Genomic DNA, 21569 nt, shown 5'->3' on the forward strand with positions numbered 1-21569 from the left:
TTTTCCCCCCCCCCCCCCCCCCCCAACATAGAGGGCAGATGAAATCTGCCTATAATGAAACCAGCAAGCTTATAGTGACACTGGGGACCATAATCAGTTATTACAGATATGGTTAATAAGTTGGCAACATGAACGGCAGGAGATTTGTGTGATTTAACCATCGGTCCGTTGAGATAATGCTTCTCTAAGTGCGCTAGAGGGAAAAAAGAAAGACTCGGAGCATAAAAAAACACAGGTGTCCTTATGGTCTCAGAGTCAGTGTTGATTGACTCATTTAAAGGAAACCTATTATGCTTTTCTATATTTTATGACTTATCTACAATGTTTATGTTACTTTGTTGGATGTTCATGTTAAACATGGCCAAAGCTTTAAATAATGAGGTCAAAGTATTTAAAAGAAATCCCTGTGAGCCAAAACCTCAGATTCCTCCTGTTCTGAACGCTCTGTTTTGAACTGCTTTTTCTACCAACGGCTCCGTTCTGCTTCATAAGGAGCTAGACGGAGACGCTATTCCATATATGGTCATTTGCTCCACACAGCAACAGGATAGCAACGCTCAGGGGGTCTTGCAGGAGCATCTACAGCTTGTTTCAGACTGAGGCTCAAATGAAGGCCTACATGAAGAACCAGTATAAATTCTTTTTAAATCATGCAAAGCTGCCATACAGGAGTCACAGAACTACAATAAAGGACTGGAAAGCAGTATAATAGGTCTCCTTTAATAAAATAGAATTTGTCTGATCCATGAGACGGGCAAGTGACAGACATGAAAAATACAAACTAACAAATCCCCAGCCTTAACTAAAACACTCTGAAGCTTTGGGATTTCAGTCTGCAGCTATTTAAATGAGTTTCAGCTTCATTTCAATGGCGTTTTGCCAATGAGGAGTGCTTGTACTGAATTACAGGCCTGACTTTGTCGTTCTCAGGACACAGCACTGGACCCTGGAGAGGACGTTGCCCTTCTCTCAGTGAGCTTCGAGGATGCTGAGGCTACCCAAGTCTTCCCAAAACTCTACCTTTCCCCCAGCATTGAACAGTAAGCCCATCGCACCAATAAATAATTTTGTATTGTTGCTTTATCAGTTAATTCAGTTATATGTATGTTTTGATAGAGATCGTGATTTGTGTATGCAATCTGTGACACCACATGAAAAATGGCATGACAGTAAATTAGAAACAATTGGGGCTCAAAGGATCTGAAAGTTGGACAATGGAGACGATCAACCTTTTCTCTACATTAACAATAAATGATGTTATGGACCCATAGGTGGTTTTACCATTTCCATTTGAATTAGCTTGATGTTGTGATGGTGCTAGAAGAAGTTGCATACTCTTATACTCTCTGTCTCTTTGTCCATGAAATTAGTTTATCATTAACATTTTCTTTCAAAATAAAGTAGCATTTTCATAAAGTACTACCAGAAAACATCACAGACTAGGGTCTTGCCGCTGCAAGTACTTAATATGAACATTGTATAAACCATCCAGGATTAATTATCCTTAAATCAGACACATTCCATCCGTATTAGGGGGAAACGAAAAGGTCTGAAGGTTTGTTGCAGTAACTCACTTATAAAGATACGATACCTTTAGAATCACAGGGACGGTCAGCCAAAGGTGAAGTGGGCTCACTCGCTCCGCTTGCTGATTTTGAAGATGCAAGATGTAGTTGACGGATTAGTGTGAGTGTGCTGTGAATCTAGCGACATATTATGTCATTGTGAATAATCCCACATCCCAGTGTCTGGACTCATCAGTTGGTTCCTCAAAAACAACAAGGGAAGAACAAAAAATGAGATGGATGACACACAGCGTCTGAGCTAGGAATGACTGGATGTCTGCAGACATCTGGGGTGTTATAAATACAGAGACTCTGTGTGTGTGTGTGTGTGTGTGTGTGTGTGCGTGCGCACGCGCACATGTACAGGCTTGTGTGTGGAATGTTTTCTGTGAGTCTGTGGGCACTGTATGAGTGGGTACCTCAGCAGTGTGCGTCTTCTTTGTTCAAATCCATTTTTCGTCTTGCTAGATTTAGTGTGCATGTATGTCTTTGTGTGCATTTGTCAGTTTACATTTGGGCGTATGTCTGTGTGTGCAGACGGGTGTGTGTTTGAATGTATGCGTGCTTGTGGGTTTTTATATCCCAAATGTATGTCGTCTGTTTTCATGTGTTTGTGTGCACGCACCAGTATTTGAATAGGCTTTGCTCTCAACACTGAGTCTTTGTAGGTGTGGATGTAGATAAGTGTGCGTGCGTGTGTGTGTGTGAGTGTGTGTATGTGTGTGTGAGAGCCAGGTATGGGCCCACTCTGACCTCAGGGCCCCACAGTCTGGGCTTTCGTGCTCGGAATAATCTCAGGCTGATGTTTATTTACAAGCACACGCCCCGTCGCACCAGGTTAAGAGACCTCTAACCCCCACACACCCACAGCCCCCCCACCACCTCTCTCTCTCTCTCTCATATCCTCCTGTCTCACCATGTTCCTGTTTCATCCTCGTCTTCCATGCTCCTCTGTGGCTCCTCGGTTTTTGTCCTTCTCTCCAGTTGTTTGTATTTTTACACTAATCAAATCCTTCCTCTCCCCTTTTTTGTCTGCTACCATTTTCATCCCATTTCTGCCCATTATCTCTCTCTCATTTACTGTGTATATCCACTTATCTTTCTCTCCAGCGCAATCGCTGAAGCAGATACATGCACACACACACAGATGCTCCTCCTCTTCAATATGTAAAAATGAACTGTGACAGGACCTTATCCCCATGCAGCAACTGCAACAAAATACCCTAATTACACCACACAAAACAAAGGTCACCTGCCTACTGCTTGTCCTACATAGTCCTAATTTTTTCCGTGCTGTCCATGTGTAAGAGCATATCTTAGCAACAGTATGAGAGAGACTGCTATATCTCCTTTACATCACACAATTCTGCAAACCTTGATGCAGAGGTTTTATTTGTTTTTTACTGTAGTATTAAGCACAGAATAAAAGATAAAAGCTTTGGGTTTTGATTTAATATTCATACTTTTGCTGCTGTGTTTTTGCAAGAAAGAAGCTGTTTTGATGGACACCTTTCTGCATGGAAAATCCATTTGTTTGAAGAGGCTTACATCAAGAGCACTGTTATGGTGTTGAATACCTCAGGGTTTAGATATGTGCGTTCAATGCATATGTTTGCTTATTTTATGATGGAGCTCTGTGTGTGTGCGCTTGTGAGAGAGACTGACCTTACCACGGTTCCAGACCAGACTGAAGCTGTTGCAGTGGTGTTACAGGCTCTCCTCCTCTGCCAGTTGCGTGAGGAGAACAGACAGAAGGAGGCTAAAGGCAGTAGAGTCGAGAGCAGAAAGTAGGGAAGCTACGGCGCAAGGGGATGGAGAGGGGTAGTTTCTGGCGGTGCGGCAGCGGCGGCAGCTTAGATAGAGGAGGAGAGGCTATAAAACAAACCCTCTTCATCTAAACCCTCTAAGAAACACGTTGCCATGTTGTTGGAAATTGAAATTGAATAACCCCTTGAGATGTACCATCTTGTTCTCAAGGGAGTCCTTTATGGCAAGAGTACAATATAAGCGCAATTAAAAAAAAAAAAAAAAACATAAGATGATTAAATGATACCAAATGTGACAAAACCAAATATCAAATAATAAGACAAAATAAGTGCATCATACTCCAAGCAGAGCATGAAAATGGCTCATTCATTCATCGATCATAGAAAAGCATTAACATCAGTGATGGCTTTAAATAATAAAGTTGTAAATTGTGTTATTATGGACATGTACAACTGATCACTTAGCCAAGCTCTCTCTTCTTCTTCTTAATGTTGCCTCTTTGTCTTGAGAGATTTGCACATATGCATATCAAGGCCATGTATGAATATGCTCTGCTACTTTGCTTTTGTGCACCTATTTGTCAGCTGTGTGGGAGTGTGTTAATTCATGACCCAGGGCGAAAATGTATGTCTTCTTCACCGCTGTTTGACAATTGCATGTGTGTGCGAGTTCATGCATGAGCGCGTTCGTATTGTATTCATTGTGGATTCTACTTAATTTAGCATGAGGACGTGTGCGAGCCAGCCTATTGCTGTACGTGTGTTCATGCAGAGCCTGTTACCCTGTTAGTTTTCCTCCATGTCCCTTACTGACCCTTGTTAGTCTTTGGTCTTGTGTAGCTGCCCATAGTCTCTGCATCGACTCAAGTGAAGAGGAAAACTCATTTGTTGCAGCGTTCCTGCACATTTCTCTGTTTTTCTTGCGAGTGTTTGATAGACAACGACATTCAGGAGCTTCTGCGTTAACCCGAATGACCACAAATGGTCACAGTATCATGCCAAAATAAAATTCACATCAAAACAGCTTTGGAAATTGTTTAAATCACTTTTGATTTTATGATTAGTGAGTGTAGCCACAGTGGACAGATACAGAAATTGGCTCTGCTTTGGTTTTGGCACCACTGGATTTCAGTGTGCAGATTGTCGTATAACTACATCTATTCAGTGTCAAAATGTTTTGCAGTTCTTTATGTCTGCAGTCTTTCTGTCATTCCATCTTTCAAACAATCAACCTATATTTTTTCCAATGTTGGTGTTGTCTGTGTATTCATCCTCCATCTGTCCACACATCTGTTCTTCCTTCCCTCACTCCCTTATCCCCCGTCTTGTCTGTGTGCAGTTTGTTTTAATTCACCTTTCCCGGTTTTTAACTAACCCCTCTTCCTTTCCCTTTCTTAAAGTTGTAATCTTGAAGATTTCTGCAGATTTATACTACAGCAAGCACTTGTTAAGCGGCTTCAGAAATACAACAGACGAGCAGCTGGTGTAGCTGTTTACAGTGCAGCCAAACAAGCGTTTTTATTTTAATCAGTACAGCTGTCTACACAGGCCAGGCAACGGCTTACGTTTCACATTTTTCTATATGTGTGTATAAGCAAATCATATTTTGAGACTTTTTTTGTTCACCTGTAAGTACAATGATTATGTAGTCTGAGCTACACTTAATACTGTGCGTGAACGCATCCTACGTGGACACTAAAGCCGCTGCTCTGCTAACGTGCTGTTTGCTATGCCTCCTGTGTACAGTAGACATTGTGTTCAAAATTATCTGCCGATAGCTCTGGCACAGTGTGAAGAGAGTGACTGTATGTAGTGAGGCTGTTAGCAGGGAGATACAATTACCCTGCATTACATGCTGCAACGTTTTCCTGTGAATCCCTCGTGTAGAGGTAGACAATGTGAATCCAGGGCGGGAATGTCAGACTCTGCCCCTACCCATAAAATAACTACAATATAGAAATGGGATTTGACTTTAAACTAAACTTTTACAATATCATATAATGGACACACTAAAATGCACACAAATCAAAAATCATTCCAATTTATTCAAAATAGTGAACAGAGCAGCTGTGGACAGCTACAGACATCACTTCAGCTTTGGTTCTGGCATCACTGGATTTCAGTGTTGGTACAGGCTTTTATAGCAACTACATCTGTTCAGTGTCAAAATTTCCCGTGTTCTGTCTGTCTGCAATTTCTGTATACCTGTCTTTCCGCCATTATATCATTTTATCAATTGTCTGATCATTTTGTCCATCATTCCGTTTGTCCATTCATCCTCCATCCGCTCCCTTATCCTTCGCTGATATCCTGTTTATCTTACTTTTTTTAAATTCACTTATTTTTTCGTTTTTAACTTCTGTCCTCGGTCGTATCTCTCTACCCCCCTCCCCTGTTTTTCACATGTCTGCCGCCTGTCTCTTTTCTCTCCGTCTTTCTCCATTTTTCTATCACTCTCTCTCCTCTGCTGATCCCTCTGGCTGATCCTCAAAGGGAACCGAGAGAGTGAGTGGGACTTAAAAGAGAGAGAAGAGCTGTGCTCTACCCAGCAAGGTCGTCCCTCGCTCGACTGAAACGCAGCGAGAGAAAAAAAACAACACACGGGAGAAGAGAGCTTTTCCCTCTCTATCCTTTTCTCTTTCCTCCACCTCTCTGCTCTTCTCTTTTATCACTCCTGAGTTGTTTGATATCTCACTTTTACTCTCCTTCAGCAGGGGCTCGGATCTAAGAGCTCTGAACGCAGACTCGTAAGCCCCCTGAGCTACAGTGTTATACCTCCTATTTCTATTCCCTCTTCCTCTCTCTTTCTTACTCTGCTACTTTTTCTTCCCGTCTTCAAACAGACCATCACTGTAATGTTTTTTTTGCCTTACAGAGCGGCAAGGGGAAAAATAGATGTTGAAATACCCTGACAGACACCCACATTTTTACCAATAATGTACAGAGTACGTAGACTGTTGCATCGGCTCCTATCTTTGATGTGACTGTACAACCGTATTTGCTGCTTTTTCTGTAGAAATTATTGATTGTGAGAAGTCAAATCATTGTTTTTCTGTAGGCTTAAAGATTCACCTGCTTTTCAGATTCAGTCTTCATTTGTTATATAATGTTTTACGGCCGCCTAGAATAAAATATACTGTGAAAGGCATGGTGTTCCACTCTGTAGCTCCCATGATTTTCCCTCCCTGCTCATTTAAAGTAACTGTTAAGTGTAAAATAGATGTAGACATTTAGAGAATGTAAAAAAATGTTAGCTTTGAAGGCGTCTTTGGGTAGAATTTGTTGTCAAGCCAATTTTTTAACAACTTCTGTTGCAGTAGAGGTTCTGCTTTGATCAGACCAAAAAATGCAGGATTCTAGTAACCCAACGAAACAGAATAGTTATGAGACAGGGCAGTCATAGGGTGACTAGTATCAAGTGGGTTGGGATCAAGTTGGCTTGGATTTATATACCAAAGAGACAAGTCCAATTAAAGATATGAATAGCTATCGGAATGGGCTGAGGTTTTCAGAATATGCGCATGAAACAGCCGTCCCTGTGGAATTTTTTGAACATTAATCTCACACAGGCATCAAACAATTTCTGCAGAGCTAACATAGATAGTATCCTTCTGTGGCTTTAGGCAACATTGTTTTTACTTCATTTTTCATCATTTCACTGAGCTGTATGTTAAAATGCATAGACGCTGTGTTCTCCAGATGGCTTGGGAATTGGTGACTGTCTTTAAACCTTAAGAAACAGATTCTCTGGGGCAGAGCGGAAACAAGCTGTGAACACAGCGATGACATATAATCACCTTTTAGGTTGGTATGTGGAACATATTACATATTATTACGCATCCTGCAGATGCAGAGCAACATTCGTTTGCAGTTGTGCATGCATCTACCTGAATATATGTCCAATATTCACACAACCAAAACAGTGAGCTAAAAGATGCTAAAATGCAACTGCACGGTGAGGCTATCAATCTCTATAGGTTCATCACTATTAGTGACCCCTTCCACAGGTAAGTAGTCCTGTGATCTGTTTTATTTTTTTTTAAATATATGAATATTGATTTCAGATGTTTTAAAGAACTGGTTAAAGTGACTGTCAGCGCCGGCTAAAAATGAGAAGCTGCAACCTGAATATTTTCTACACTGCTCTTTGCTAACAAGAAGGAGAGAGTGAAATGCTGCACCTGGCTGGCGTTAAGGAGAGCAGTGCTGCAACACGAGCAGGCTGAGGTGGACAGAACCAGAAAGAATCTAATTTTGAACTGCTTTATTTTAGCCGATCCATTAAAAGATACCTGGATCTGCCCTGATACCGATCCTTAGGGTCGGCTGGGACAGCTATAGTTCTTCTTTTTTTTTTTATGATTATGTTGTTGTTGTTGTTAGTGCTGCAGCGATGAAATGCTCATTAGCATTACTGAGTTTTTATCTGTAATAGTGAACGATCTGAATGAGATTGTTTCTCTGCAGCTGGTATCAGAATCAGAGAATTTGGCTCTGTAGCCCTCACCGACAACCACACATCTGCAGAGTCTTTTCCTTTAAATCTGATTGCTTTTGTGTCTCCTTCGACCATTTTGTAAGCAGACTCCTCACCGCTCTTTTCATTTTCGCTTTTACTTCTCGTTTACCTGATTGTGCGGTGCCCATGAGATGAGTTGGATACATCTCTCCTTCCCCCAGAAAACCTGCTGCATTGCATAAAAGAATCGAGTGGGCACCGTCTCTGCCCCCAAACCAGATTTAGGAGCCCAGAAAAATCAACACAGAGAGACAGTTTTAGGCTGCAGCGCACTTATGTTTGTGTATCTGCATTTGCCTTTAGGTGCCTGTGTGTGTGTGTGTGCCTGTGTGTTTGTGTGTGTGTGCATGCCTGCCTGCTGATGTGTGTGAGTATTGCGTGTGTGCATGTGCCTGTGTGGGTGTACAGTTTGTGTGTGTCCCTTCTCCAGGGTCTGTAGAGGTGTTTTATAGCCTTTGAAAATCTTTGCATTTCGATCAGATATTTTTCAAGGTTTTGTGAACGTCTTGTCGCAGTCAGAAATTGTCAGTCTGATAAAATAAATTCACCACTAACCCGGCAAACCCACTCAACAGTCTAAGATGTCAGTGCAGACACTTCTCTCACTCTCAGCCGCTCAAAGCACTCTGCCACTTTTTCTCCTCCTTGTCTCCTTGAACACTTCTGCGGTGTGTGTTTTTTTATTATTATTTTTTTTTTTTTTTCTGTGAAGTGACTTTTTGGCTGCTTTGTTATTGGAAGTAGATTCTTCCTGCAATATGTAGGCCGTCTAAAATCCCCAGTGTTTATGCTAAATATCTTCACTGAAGTTCAAACATTAGATCTGACCAGCTTTGTTCATTAAAAAGCTGAAAATAGCGCGATTCAAATTTCACAAATGGATTCTGCAATTGAGTTGCTGTAAATAATTAATGTGTTATACAGAGGCGTCCAAAAGCAAACACACATATTAATAATAACAATAGTTTATATATTATTAATAATTTGCTGTATGTACATTCCTTACACATTACTTTCCCCTCACTTCCTTTTATGTATTTATTCTATGTATTTTCTGTACCTGCTATGCATGTGATATTTGCAATGTGACTTTATGGTTTTAGGTAATGCTACAGAAATCATACACATTTCCTGCTCTCAGATTTATTAGTACCATTATATAGAGAGAAATCTTGCCAATAGTCATAAAACACTGCACAAATATAATGGTGGAGTCACTGTAAGCCTCCTGAAAACCCTCCAAAATGTGGTTTGAAATCGTAGATTTTTCGAAATAACAAAGAAATCTTCATGACAAAAATCAAAATCAATTTTATATGGGGGGGGGAGGTCACCTGCTGAATCAGGGGTCTAAGGAACAGAGGCTGTCGTGTGCTCTACTGATTGAAAATCCCCTTGAGGCAGATTGATGATATTTGGCTATCTAAATAAAACTGATTGCCCTGACTTCCAGCTTTGGCACAAGGAATTATCTAGGGACTATGAGCTCCACAAAAAGGACCTCTAAAAGCCCAATTTGTAAGTCATCAGTAGTTGCAGAAGTGGCAAAATGGGATTAATTCACTGGCCTGTCCTCAAACTGCATAAACCCCCTCACCTGACACTCAATTGTGCCCTTTCAAATACACAAATTACATATTACAAGTATATTTGATTAAAGGGTTACTAATCCAGTGATAGTAGGAGTATAGCCACAACCTACAGAGGGTTATGTGGAGCTCACGTGGCTATTAGCACCCACCCCACCGCCAAATAAATCAACAACCGCCAGTTGAAGGTGTGACAGTGGCCAACAAGAATATTTTGCCCAACCTTGTATACTAGTCAGTGTGTGTAATGGTTGCATCCTGGGGCTCTTATTAATCAGGTTTTATCCAAATGGATGATGAATAGTGCGTCTAAGTAAGATTCTGTACTGCTGTGCCAGATAGTCACCTCATAACAGAAAGGTTACTGACTCCTATGGCCATAGGCCAGGGCACACATAGGAAGAAAAGGTTCTTATTTAGTCCAAGCAGTCAACAAGCAGAGTCATATGTGGGCCTTTGAGCACCCTCCAGGCTTTAGGAAATGAAGAAGGCAATCAAAATGGAAATGTTGCTGCTTTGAAACTACATTTGAATCTCCAAACAGTTCTTCTTGGCCTTATCTTTCACTTTGGTAATGAATCATGTCTGCCCTCTCTCCAATTGAGCTTTTATCTGCTCTCACGCTCTCTTTGCACTGTCATACACACCCTTTCTCTCTCTCTCTCACACACACACACACACACACACACACACACACACACACACACACACACACACACACACACACACAAAACCACACACAAATAAACAAACTGAGCTTCGTCACCATCCACCTGAGTCACACAGGATAATCTCTCTGGTTGATGAAGTCACAGGCAGCCCTGTCAGCATGTGTGTGTTTGTATATGTGTTTGTTTACATGCGTGTATCTACCATTATCTACTGTACAGTAAATATGTCATACAGTAGGTTGCATTGCTCAGAGGGGTTGTGTTAGGCAGCATGTCTGCTTGATGACTCCAGTGTGTGTGGGTAGTGTCGAGAGTGGTGTCACCAGTGGAGACAGAAGCGGGGACTCTTCAGGGTGCCACTTGGAAAGTAAAACACCATTATGTCTAGATTGTGAGCCCACCCACAGGAAGCTCCATTTTAAGCATTTTAAAGCTCGTGCTGGAAGTATTAGATGACTGACATGTTAATAAAGATTTTACCTTTAGAAACAACCACTTTGAAACTTTTAAAACTAAGATGTGGAAATGTGTTTGTTTTTGTATGCATCTAAACATGACTCGGACTCGGAGTGTGCATACTACAGACTGTATATGAAAAGGTGCATACAGATTCCCTTCAGTCACCGTTTTTTGACATCAACACCTACAGCATATCACTTTGGTCAGTGTTCTTGCAGCCTACTCCGTGATTAAAGGGGAACTCCACTGATTTTACACACAGAAGTCAGTCCACGAGTCATGGGGAGAACTACTCAGCGTGTAAAAACAGTTGTATGATATCTCCTCTTCAACACTGTGAAACTTTGCTTGGGTCCAAAGACCAGCCAAAGATATTATTAGTTGGGTAATAGGAAAGGTAGGATCCAGGCTTTACTGATATTATGGACTGAAAGTCAGGATATCTTGCCCTCAGCTGCATTCATTTTGACCATTCTATTTGTAATCTCTTAAATGAGTCCCCCAAGTTTAGGGAATGTTAACACAGCGTTAACTAGCGGGCCTAATTAAGTCCCCCCCCTCAGCTTGACCTTGAGAAAAGGTGTAGCTTGTCAAACGTTTGATTCTCAGTTTTGGCACCTAAATGCAATTTATACGGTCTCCTGCAGTAAAAAATGGCTCATGTTCAGCAAATATACTCTTCAGTCAGCATTTTTCAGGTTGTTGGGTCCGTTCTTTGTGGAGGCTTAAAACTTTATTTTCAGTCGTGTTTTAGAGCAGAGATTCCCAACCAGCTGGTGGTTCAGGTCCATTCAAAGTGAGCCAAGTTCTCTACTTTGACATAATTATATACTTTGACATGTTATGTATTTTAGATTTCATTTTGTGAAATATAAGCATGGTCTCCTCACAGCAACAAGGTCCTGGGTTAGAATCCTCTGACAGGCAGAATGGATGGATGGGAATAAATTCACTGGGTTTAGTTGGTCTATCGTGGACTGTGACCTGATGTCTAAGGGAAAATTTGAACCCCAAGACTAGACCAGTTAGGAACCACTGTTTTAGAACTTCTCAGATAGTCAAGTTTTGGATGTTGGAAGACCTTTTATTTAATACTAGTGCAAAGAGGCTGGTGTCTAATCAGCCTCCATTCAATTCAGAGTTCCAGAAGCAAAACCATTGAAATCCAAAATGCATCACATTTGTTCACATGCCTGCCATTGACACAAATGAGTGACGAACACACCACCGTCTATTTTGTGCCTCTGTCCGCATTTCCATCTGAATGATGAGCTATTCTTAGATCTGTGGGAGGATAGATGGGCATCATTTAGATTTTCATTTTCAAAGGCTTCTCTCCTCGTTGCTGCAAACCATTTTCAATCGACCATTTGTTGGTGCACAGCAAAATGCACAGGCTAATGCTAATTATGTGCACAAAACCTACTGTAAATGATGGCTTTGGAGTTGTGGAGAAAAGGTTTTTGACAATGACAAATGGCTTCATGACAGTTTGCATGGCTTCTCTGTGAACAAGACCTTATTAATATTCAGTTGCGCATCAGTTGGCAAAAAGACCAAACTTAGACCAGTGGAGAAAAAGCTGTTAACATATTTTAATCTTTGTGGATGGATGCGAGTCTTATCTTTGATTTAATTTGAGTAAATACAGACAATCAATAAAAAACTCCTGCGTGTGACAAATGAGCCAGCTGATAAGAAACCAGCTGTTTTCTACACAGTATGACAGCTTTTATTAGTTATTCTGAAGACACTCTTAGGCCAAGTGTGTATGTACAGTCAAAACTATGAGTCCACTCACTGTTGACTTTTTCATGACCTCTGTTAAGGCATGTTCCCATAATCATTTGTGGTTTTTTGTTATGACAGTAAGGTGGAGCGCATGGTGCTGTGCTCCACCTTCCTCCTCACTACTCCCACAACCTTTCTTTGGAATTTTCAACATTGTGTAATTCTTAGGACTTATGTGCTAGTCGCTGCCTTTACGCTTGAAGCAATAAGAAAATGTGGGAAATATTTCCCCACACCATGTGAAATGAGCTATTTCTTCCTTCTTAAAACTTTATTTTTTTTATTTGAGCAAATGACATTTGTCCAAAGAAAGCAGGGCAGATACGTTCGCATCAACATATGTTCATATCTTAAAGTGCACTTTTTCAAATAAGGTAGCAACTAATACAAAAAAATATGAGTTTGGGGGGGACACAAAGAAAAAACGAGGTCCATCCCACCATACCCCAACCACCCTACCCTACCATCAGCTCACTACTCAGCTGGTTTCAGAGGGGAAATATTAAACTTGGGTCACATGCTCAAGATAAAGAGTGAGAGGTACCCAGATCTTGTGTTATTAAGGAATTTTGTTCATTAGAATATAACTTATTCCTTCTAAATACAGTGTATTTGTGAAGTCACTAAGCCACATCTTTGTGGTAGGGGACTTCTGTCTTCTTCCAGTGTGTAAGAACTATTATTTTTGCAAAGATGAGGCTATAGGATTGGAAACATTTCTGAGTGTCATAGTATCGTAAATAAGCTCTTTCTTTGTGGTTGTCCTGAGATGACCTCAGATTCGAGTCGAGTTTTTGCATCTCTGAATCTCTGAAGACTCAACTTGACTTGAGACTTGAAGGCAAGCTGAGGAGACTAGAGTAACTAATGAAAATGCTCTAATGAATGTAGTTGTCCTTTGGAGATCTGCCAAACTGTCATAAATAATTAATAACTTAACAAGGATGCAGCAACATCTTCAACCTAATGCGCATGTTTAGTTGCAGCTGCTGGCACTAGCAGAGAAAACTTTAAATTCAGCTTATAGAAATTGGTCTTAACTTACAAAATTCCACACACATAAGTAGCTTGATAGTTTCCAGGATGTTACACAGCCAGGACACTGTGTTTCAGAATCCTCCGAGTTCTATCCAACTATTACAACTGTTTAGCCATGTTAGTTAAGTTGAATACAGCACAGTATGCCTGTGTGTGCATTCAACTAATGTTGATTTGGAGTTACTTTTTTCTTTTGTCCAACAAGCCTGTACAGCCCTCGAGCTGTCCTAATCAGACACCAGATTTATTATTATTTTTAAAGAGAGGTTTAACTGGTGGTGAAAGGCTTAATCAGCACTGTGTGAACTCATTTGCAGAGGACTTTAACGGGGCGGACATGAATTTATATGTGAAAGTCCTACACGCTAGCTTTAACTACAAAATGGAAATATGTCTATGAAGATTCTCAGTGATCCAGGTCATAGTTATCCAACGAAGGTTAAAGTCGAGGGCAACTGGACTTGGTTGAAGATACTGGAAAGTATCCAGTTGTTCCAGTATCTTCAAGTTTCCAGTATCTTCAACCAAGTCCAGTTTCCCTCGACTTTAACCTTCGTTGTACAAAAAGGAAAGTTAAAATGCAGTTGTTTGGTTATACTGATAGGATCTGCTAGTTGAGCTCGATGGCACGATGATGGTCACCTTAAGAAAGATGGTTTGTAACTCGCTGTTGTTGTTTCGCTTTCAGATACGTTATTATCACGCCATAGACTTTCTGATCACGTAAAGAACTTGGCCTAGGTGCTGCATCTCAACATATGTCATCTTTGACATTTGACATAATGTTACGTGATGTAGGCTATTTGCATGATACGTGCATGCTTAACCTGGTAAACGGCAGTCATCCACTTCTGCATTGCTTTTAAAATGACATAACAGCATTTCTTAATGCCCTGTGACTGGCCTGCTATAATGGGAATGACATTAAAATAGATAGCAGCAGACGAAGTCCTCCTCTATGTGTCTTTAAATGAGAATTAAAAGCCAATAAGCGATTCCCTAAGACCTTTAACCCGTCCTCAGGGTATTCCCTTTGTTTTTGCCCCACATCAGAAAAAACGAGGGAGTGACTACTTCGGTTGGTTAGTCACTGGAGAGCTGCAGCAGAAGATTTCCTGATTAAACAAGCATGCGCTAATCACTAATGGAGCTGTGCTGCAGGATTGAATCGGGAGGATGTCAAAAGAATAAATGAACGAGTGAAGGAGAATGACGAGGATGCCACAGGCATGAGTCACTCCTTTTATTGTCTAATTCCACTACTTCAGTAGATAGCAGCCAACTAATGTGCTCAGTGTTAGGTTTGCTTTTGCTCAGTAGTTCACATAAATTTCCATAAAGCCAGATGGACACAAGTTGAATTGTCAAGATTGTCTTGGTGGCAGAGAAACCATGGCAGTAACTTGATGCTCTGTGCAACCGAAATATGTGAATTTACAGGCTAACTGTAGTCTTTTTCTTTTTTTTCCAATCAGTGCTCTGGGAGGCTCCTCAGCACTTCATATCCCAGCATTCCCCAGTGGAGGATGCCTAATTGACTATGTCCCTCAAGTGTGCCAGTTACTCACAAACAAGGTAAAAGTGTTTGGTTCTCATTTTTCTTTTACACAGTGTGGTTAAATGTGCTTTGTGTGTTGTGTGTGTGTTATGTATTTGGATATCGTAAAGAAATAAAGCTTATTAGTGTTGGGGTCAGCTTTATTTTACGTTATTTGTGGCCATTAATGTCTAGCTATTTTAAATAAACACAAGACTCTTTACTCTTTGTGTGTGTATGTGTGTGACAGGTATATGAATCATTTATTGCAAATTTGTAAGCTTTGGTGCAGCAACGCATGCGTCCACTGAGGGATGTCTTTTGTCAAGCTGTGTATTTGTGTGTGTGTGTTAATGTGCATCCATGCACGTGTCTGGCTTCAGCCAACGTGGGCGTACTGGCCAACCTCCATAGGCTGTCTGAGCGCTCCTTAGCCTCTGCAGGTTGACAGGTAGGTATGCAGTGTAGAGGCAGCATAATGCCATTTCCCTCAAGGGAAATGCCCATCCCCCACAAATCCCCCCAACACACACACACCTAATGCACACAGATACCCTCCATCTCTTCCTGTTCACCTGGACTCTGACCAGCATACTCAGTGTTTCTGGAGCTCAATTGGCCCTGACTGACCTCCATGTCTCTGGGTGTTAAAGTCCAGCAGTGTCAGAGGCACTCCCTCCACTTCCCTGATAGAGTCAAGGAGGTCACAGCCTGTGTTTGGAAAGGCATGTTGAAAAGCAGAGTCAATAGCAGATAAAAGGCAGTGTGACACAAGGAAGGAGGAGTCTTGCTCATAATGTCACCATCACTATCAAATTTTAAAGAGCACGTATACATTTCTAAGTTTACAGTGCAAGACAAATACTGCCTCTAAAGCCCTTTTTAATCAGAGATTCTGCAGCACTGCCATAAAAAAAGACCTGTCACTATGCTTTGCTTTTTTACACTGAACCAAACAGCTCCAGCATTCTCCATGCCAGCGTCACTCTCACTGATTTCACTCAGGACTGTTGGTTTTCTAGCAGTATGCAAAGTGTAACCGGCACGAAGTGCTGCATTCTGGTCAACTGTTGTTGTTATTAAAGTCAAAAGTATTTTAGCATTTCCAATAAATAACATAAATTCAGGTTTAGGGATTATTGTGTTTTCGGTGTCAGAGGAGTCGTGTGACTTAATACTCAACAACAAACATCTTGCTCCCCTGAAAGCAGTGTGAAGAGCACTGCAGCCAACACAACACAGCCATGTGAAACAGCATTGCCTTGTTAGCCGTGTATCATGCTATGTTGCTGCCGTTTAATATGAAATGCACACAATCCTTTGAACATAATCAGTAGTGATCTGTCCAAATTAAAAATGTTCAGTGTATAAGCGCAACAGGCTTATTACTCCAGCGGGGGACATTTGTAGAATTCTGTCACTTGGATCTATTTCTGTTTCATGCCTTTTCACGTGCATGCTGGGAATGGATTATCATAACACAAAAAAAGTGAGACCTAATGTGTGGAACCATTTCACATTACCACCACAAACAAATCTGGAGTCATTTGTTAGTGCCCTGATAACTAGACTGAATTGACTGTTTCACCCCAACTCGTTGAGCAAATCGCAAATGTGGGCAGGCATTGATTCAGATGTCCGGAACCACGCCAAACCGTTCTTGCTCATGAGTTAGGGCTGCACGATTAATCTAGTCGCAATCGCTATGTGCGATTACATAACCGCAAAAAGTGTGCGATTTAATAAAACAGAAAAAGTGTACGTGACACTCTGGTTTCTGTGTGTGCGCTGCAGTCTGCTCATTATTTTCGCCCACACTGGGCTCTTGCATGTGTCCCTAAAACAGATAAGCCTACGTGCAATAAGAAAAATGTTTTATGAGCAGCGTTCAAGTAACTTTTAAGACAACAACCTACCGTAACCTTTATTGTTTGTTCTTTGTTCAGGTTGAGAAATGCACATTTCAAAATGTCAGTATTCCGCGCATTCCTTGATAATTAAGCAAGCGGACTCATAGTACCATTCGTTCCATTATAATCTAATCGCAAGTCGCAATATTGTCCACAATATGACTTTTTCTCGTGCAGCCCTAGAGGCAATGCAGATGAGCAAAACAACATCAATTCCACAATGTAGTTTCTGATTAGGCTACTGGACATGGGTTGTGTTCAAACTATGTGTTAGTTCCCATTCGTTTGAAGTGGATTTTTTGAAAAGTGAAAGCTTTCATCATATTTGAGATTTTAAAGTAACTTCCACAGAAAAGACTGGCTAATGTTAGTTAAGCTAGTTTGAAAGCTAGTAATCCAACCAGTTTAAGCAGTGTTGATTGGGATTCAACAGTATCTACAGGTCTTCTAGACAGTGACATTAGTCTAGAGCGAACTTTAAACAATACTACTATTATTATAACAGACTTTTACACCTCTGTTTTTGGAGAATGTGACAATCGTCTTGGTGCTTATTGTTTAAGCACATGCCAACTTCATCCACATCTCCATAAAACGGTTATTTTTGTACCTCTTTCTTTGACCTCAAAATGTTACTTGTCATTTGTTGTGGCCTTTCAATGGTCAAACATAAAGGGACTAAAAGTTTAAATTGCTTATTTAAATTGCTTAAAGTGCTTAGACAGCATGAAGTAGCAATTAGCATTGTCTCTTGCAGACATGTGGCTCATTTCTGTGGCAGAAGTGGCATTGGGCATTGTTTGGAGTCACTTCCAGGCAAAGAAAAGAAAACCCGAGCTAATAAGTGGATTCATCAGAGGAGAAAGGCAGAAGCTGAAATTGTAAGCAGAGACACAAAGCGATATTCGGCTTCTGTACGTGTGTTATTGATTGTGGCCAAAGACTGGTGGAGAAAAACAGGCAGGCTGTGCAGTCATTTTGTTCTTTTAACACCATCAGCCTCCCACTTATTCCAGATGCTATCATTGTATTGACACAACTATACCGCCACATACCTCAGCTGTGCTTGTGACTATGATTGTGCCAAGTGATTGCAGCACCTGGTATCTGCATCATTAAAAAAATGACACATGAAAATCCGCTTCAGACACTAAAAGGCCCTGAGGGGTTTTCAGTCATCTCCAGTGTACATACAGTATGTGATCAACTCACACAAGACAATTAATTAGTTGCTTTCAGTCCATTTCAATGAAATCATCTGTAGTTGTTAGTCAGGTTGGAAATTGGCCTATGAGAGAGAAGCTGGGAGTAACTAGTAATGAATGAACCACTTCAACTTACTCTTATGAGAGCACTAATGTTTCTACAAGAGACCAATTTCCAACAGGTTCTAAAGAGTAGCCTTCATCCAGAAATGTCAATCCAGTCACAACACACAAAAACTTGCCTGCCATTCTCATTGCGTTTTCAAACATGCTATGCAAAGTAAACATAAGGAGGAGAAGCACGGTCAACAAAAACAATCGTAGTGATCGCCCTGTTGTTGGACACATTACTATACCAGCAACAACTCTGGTAATATTTGAGGAGGGAAAATGTTGTTTATAAGTAAACAGGCCACAAATACTGTGGTGGCATCTCACTTGTAAACCAGCAAAATAACACATTTAAAATCACAAGGATCTCAGTACACTTTACCAGTGCATTACAATAATAATAAAGTAATATTATGTAACACAAAAAAACTAAATACAAAAATGACCTAGGAAAATACAAGTGATACTTTCTCGATTGGGAAGAGATATAGAAGTTTCAGCTGTCGCACCACCAGCCAGCTTTTCCCCCAAGCTAAAATCCATCCTCAGCACTGCTCCATTGATTATAGTAAATTTCTGTTTACCATTTTTATAATAATATATTAATGAATATTGTCTGCTATGTAGCAGAAGGGAGTTACAAACTCAATTTCACTATATAACTTGTTATATTGCGACAAATAAATGTACCAAAGGTCTCGGTGGCATTTGGCTCTCTGTTCCAGTGTTTTAGATGTATTTTACTTTTTAACTGCTTTTGCCAACAAATATGTCCGCAAGATCTCGTAGAAGCTGTCATATGTTGAAATGGTAATAAAAATAGTAGTAAATAAGGTTAACATCTAAATCACTGTAAAACAAAAGGCAGGGCTGGGTATCTTCTTCATGATGTGTCAGCATCTATACAATCAATTCACTGACTTCTTCACTGTGCATGAAGAAAGAACAGTGTGTTTTGTGAGTGGATTTCCCAGAAGCTGAGTAAAAAAGCAAACTTAAAAATGAGTCATAACATTTCTAACCTGTGAGTAACACCTTCTTACAAATATGAAGATGCTGTGATATTTAGAAGTATATTATCAATTAGAAAGATACTGTGTGTGCTTACTCCTTTAATGAGCATGTCATAATGAAGACCGCATCTTATTTATCAATAACTGTCAAGTAGTCAGCGAGGTCTAAGGTCCGTGTTCTGCAATTTCCAATATTTCAAGTGATTTTCTTTTAGTAATTATTTTATTCTTTTTTTTTTTTCAGTACGATTTTTCTAGCATATATCGAGCATTTGATTTTGATGTCCGTGTGGATCTTATGAGATAACCAAAAGACATTGTTTTTTAAAAATGAATTTGCAATCAGATATCACATCAGTCACTTTATAATATGAAAGGCGGGGGTGGTGTGAATGCGTATGCGAGAGAAGAGATTTCTTAATCACACAGCAGGAAGCACGTCCGGCGTTATTGCATCACACTCCCCATTGAGACATGCACAAACACAATAAATGGATGCATGGCTGAGGGAGTCATGGGCGCAGGCACGTTTTGAATACCTGCAGAGCAAGCTCACCTGTCTTGCATCACTCAAACCTCCAGGCAGCCAGTAAAAAGACTTGGTTGCGAGTCACAGTGACGGGGGGGGGGGAATTCTTTCTCAGTATGGGTGGGAAAGTTCAGTTATCCACAGTTCCCTTAAAACAGGCACACACACACAGTGTAACTAGATAAACAGCTTATTGAGTATGTGGCCTTGCAGCGTTTGAAAAAGCTAAATTGCCGCCTCCACTGTCCCATGTAAACATAATTGAACAGGAGGCTGAGTCACAATGCGTGTCTGTGTTTAAGAGCTCTTGGAGAGAGGAGCCCCCATCACACAGGACTGTGTGTATCATAGATTACTACTTTCCTCTTTCACAAAATGCTGTCATTCATGCATGGCTGATGAGTAATCACACCCATGCAGTAGCAGTGGGTAAGGCAATACTGTCTCTAGCTTTATTTGATATATTCTGTCCTCACTTGAACTGCACACACTTACTACATGTTTTTGGCTGCTTACGGCACATGATCAATACCAGCAACAGACTTTTAGTTTGCATTATAGATGCGCCTGCCCCTTTTATCATATTATATTATAACATTATTCTCACCTTGCTGGAGCAGAGACTCAGTTTATGCCTTCAGATATGTGAACCGTGAAATTACTCTTCTATCCAAAAGTTTACATTTAGAAGACTGTAATAGTACAGTATGATACACTATGGAAAGTCCTGGCTCATAAATCACACAGTATAGTGATAGCATTTCTGTCACGGGAAACATAATCATCATAATTTATTGTGAATTTATCAATGTAATGTGCGCATCAAATATACGAATAACTCAATTTGGGGGGTTTGATAAAGTTGTATTGAATCAAAAACCAGTGCAGAATCCCCGGGTCAAATTCAAATCCTTTTGAATCCCTAATCTATTTATTTAGGTTAATTGTACCTAAAGTTATGACAAACTAAACTGAAAGATCTAGACCAGAAACAATTATTATTGGCAGCCATAAATATTTTTAGAGGCTCTGATTCAGTTCAGGTTGACGTGAGGTGATCAGCAAGGTGATTTCTCTGGAGAAGAGTCACCACTCAGCTGGTCTTTATGTCCAATCCTGATTGTGCGGTGTTGTGACAGAGTGATTTTTTTTAAAAATGAATATTGACACCAGCTTGCAGAAAGTGCATTAACCAAAAGACACAGTCTGTCACTGATGATGATTGTCATTTAGCTGGTGAGGGTTACGGTCGGCGCGGGCTAAAAATAAGCCTGCCACCTGAATGTTTTGTACGTTGCTCTTCGCTTCTAAGAATGTAGAGAGAAAAAGGTTCGATAAATGATGTGTTAGCCTCGATGCTTAGTGAATATTTCGCCAACTGGGAATTTGAGCCAACCCAACTCTGTGTATAACTTAACGCTCCCACTAGTGTGGTGAAATGGATTTCACATTGCTGTATTTTGTTCATGTACCTTTGATTAAATAGTGTGGATGTCCAATTGTAAGACAGAATTCTGCTGATGGTTTTTTCTGTGATGCTCAGTAACCTGAGCTTTGTCAGCATAACAGGTGCAGTGATATAACCATCCTGCTAAGGTCACCTTCATGGCTGGCTGGCTGGCTAACTGCAGGCTTTCTCACCTGCCCAGGATGCTCAACAGTCAAGTGAGCCCTGAGCTTCTTTTTCTTTGGACTTAAAGATAATCAGTAATCACACCTGCCAACATGCGCTAAGAACATGTTGGTCATGTGCTCACAAGAGAAGAACCTGTTCCTGTGTGCATGTGTTGGAAAATTAATGTGGAGTTGTTTATTTTTTTGTTTTTGTTTTTTTATTGGGAATTTTCAGTATCGTTCCCCCCCCCC

General features: G+C 40.6%; 1 protein-coding gene across 1 annotated transcript in view; it reads left to right on the top strand.

Moving 5' to 3' along the window:
• The window catches only part of babam2 (BRISC and BRCA1 A complex member 2), an 82691-nt gene that overhangs the window by 54912 nt on the left and 6210 nt on the right, over window positions 1-21569 (top strand). Inside the window, exons 7-8 of the mRNA XM_046063125.1 lie at window positions 931-1040; window positions 14874-14973. Of these exons, the coding sequence (XP_045919081.1) occupies window positions 931-1040; window positions 14874-14973 (210 nt within the window). The remainder of the gene's footprint in view (window positions 1-930; window positions 1041-14873; window positions 14974-21569) is intronic.

Source organism: Micropterus dolomieu, linkage group LG11, assembly GCF_021292245.1.
Source record: "Micropterus dolomieu isolate WLL.071019.BEF.003 ecotype Adirondacks linkage group LG11, ASM2129224v1, whole genome shotgun sequence".
NCBI classification, from domain to species: domain Eukaryota; kingdom Metazoa; phylum Chordata; class Actinopteri; order Centrarchiformes; family Centrarchidae; genus Micropterus; species Micropterus dolomieu.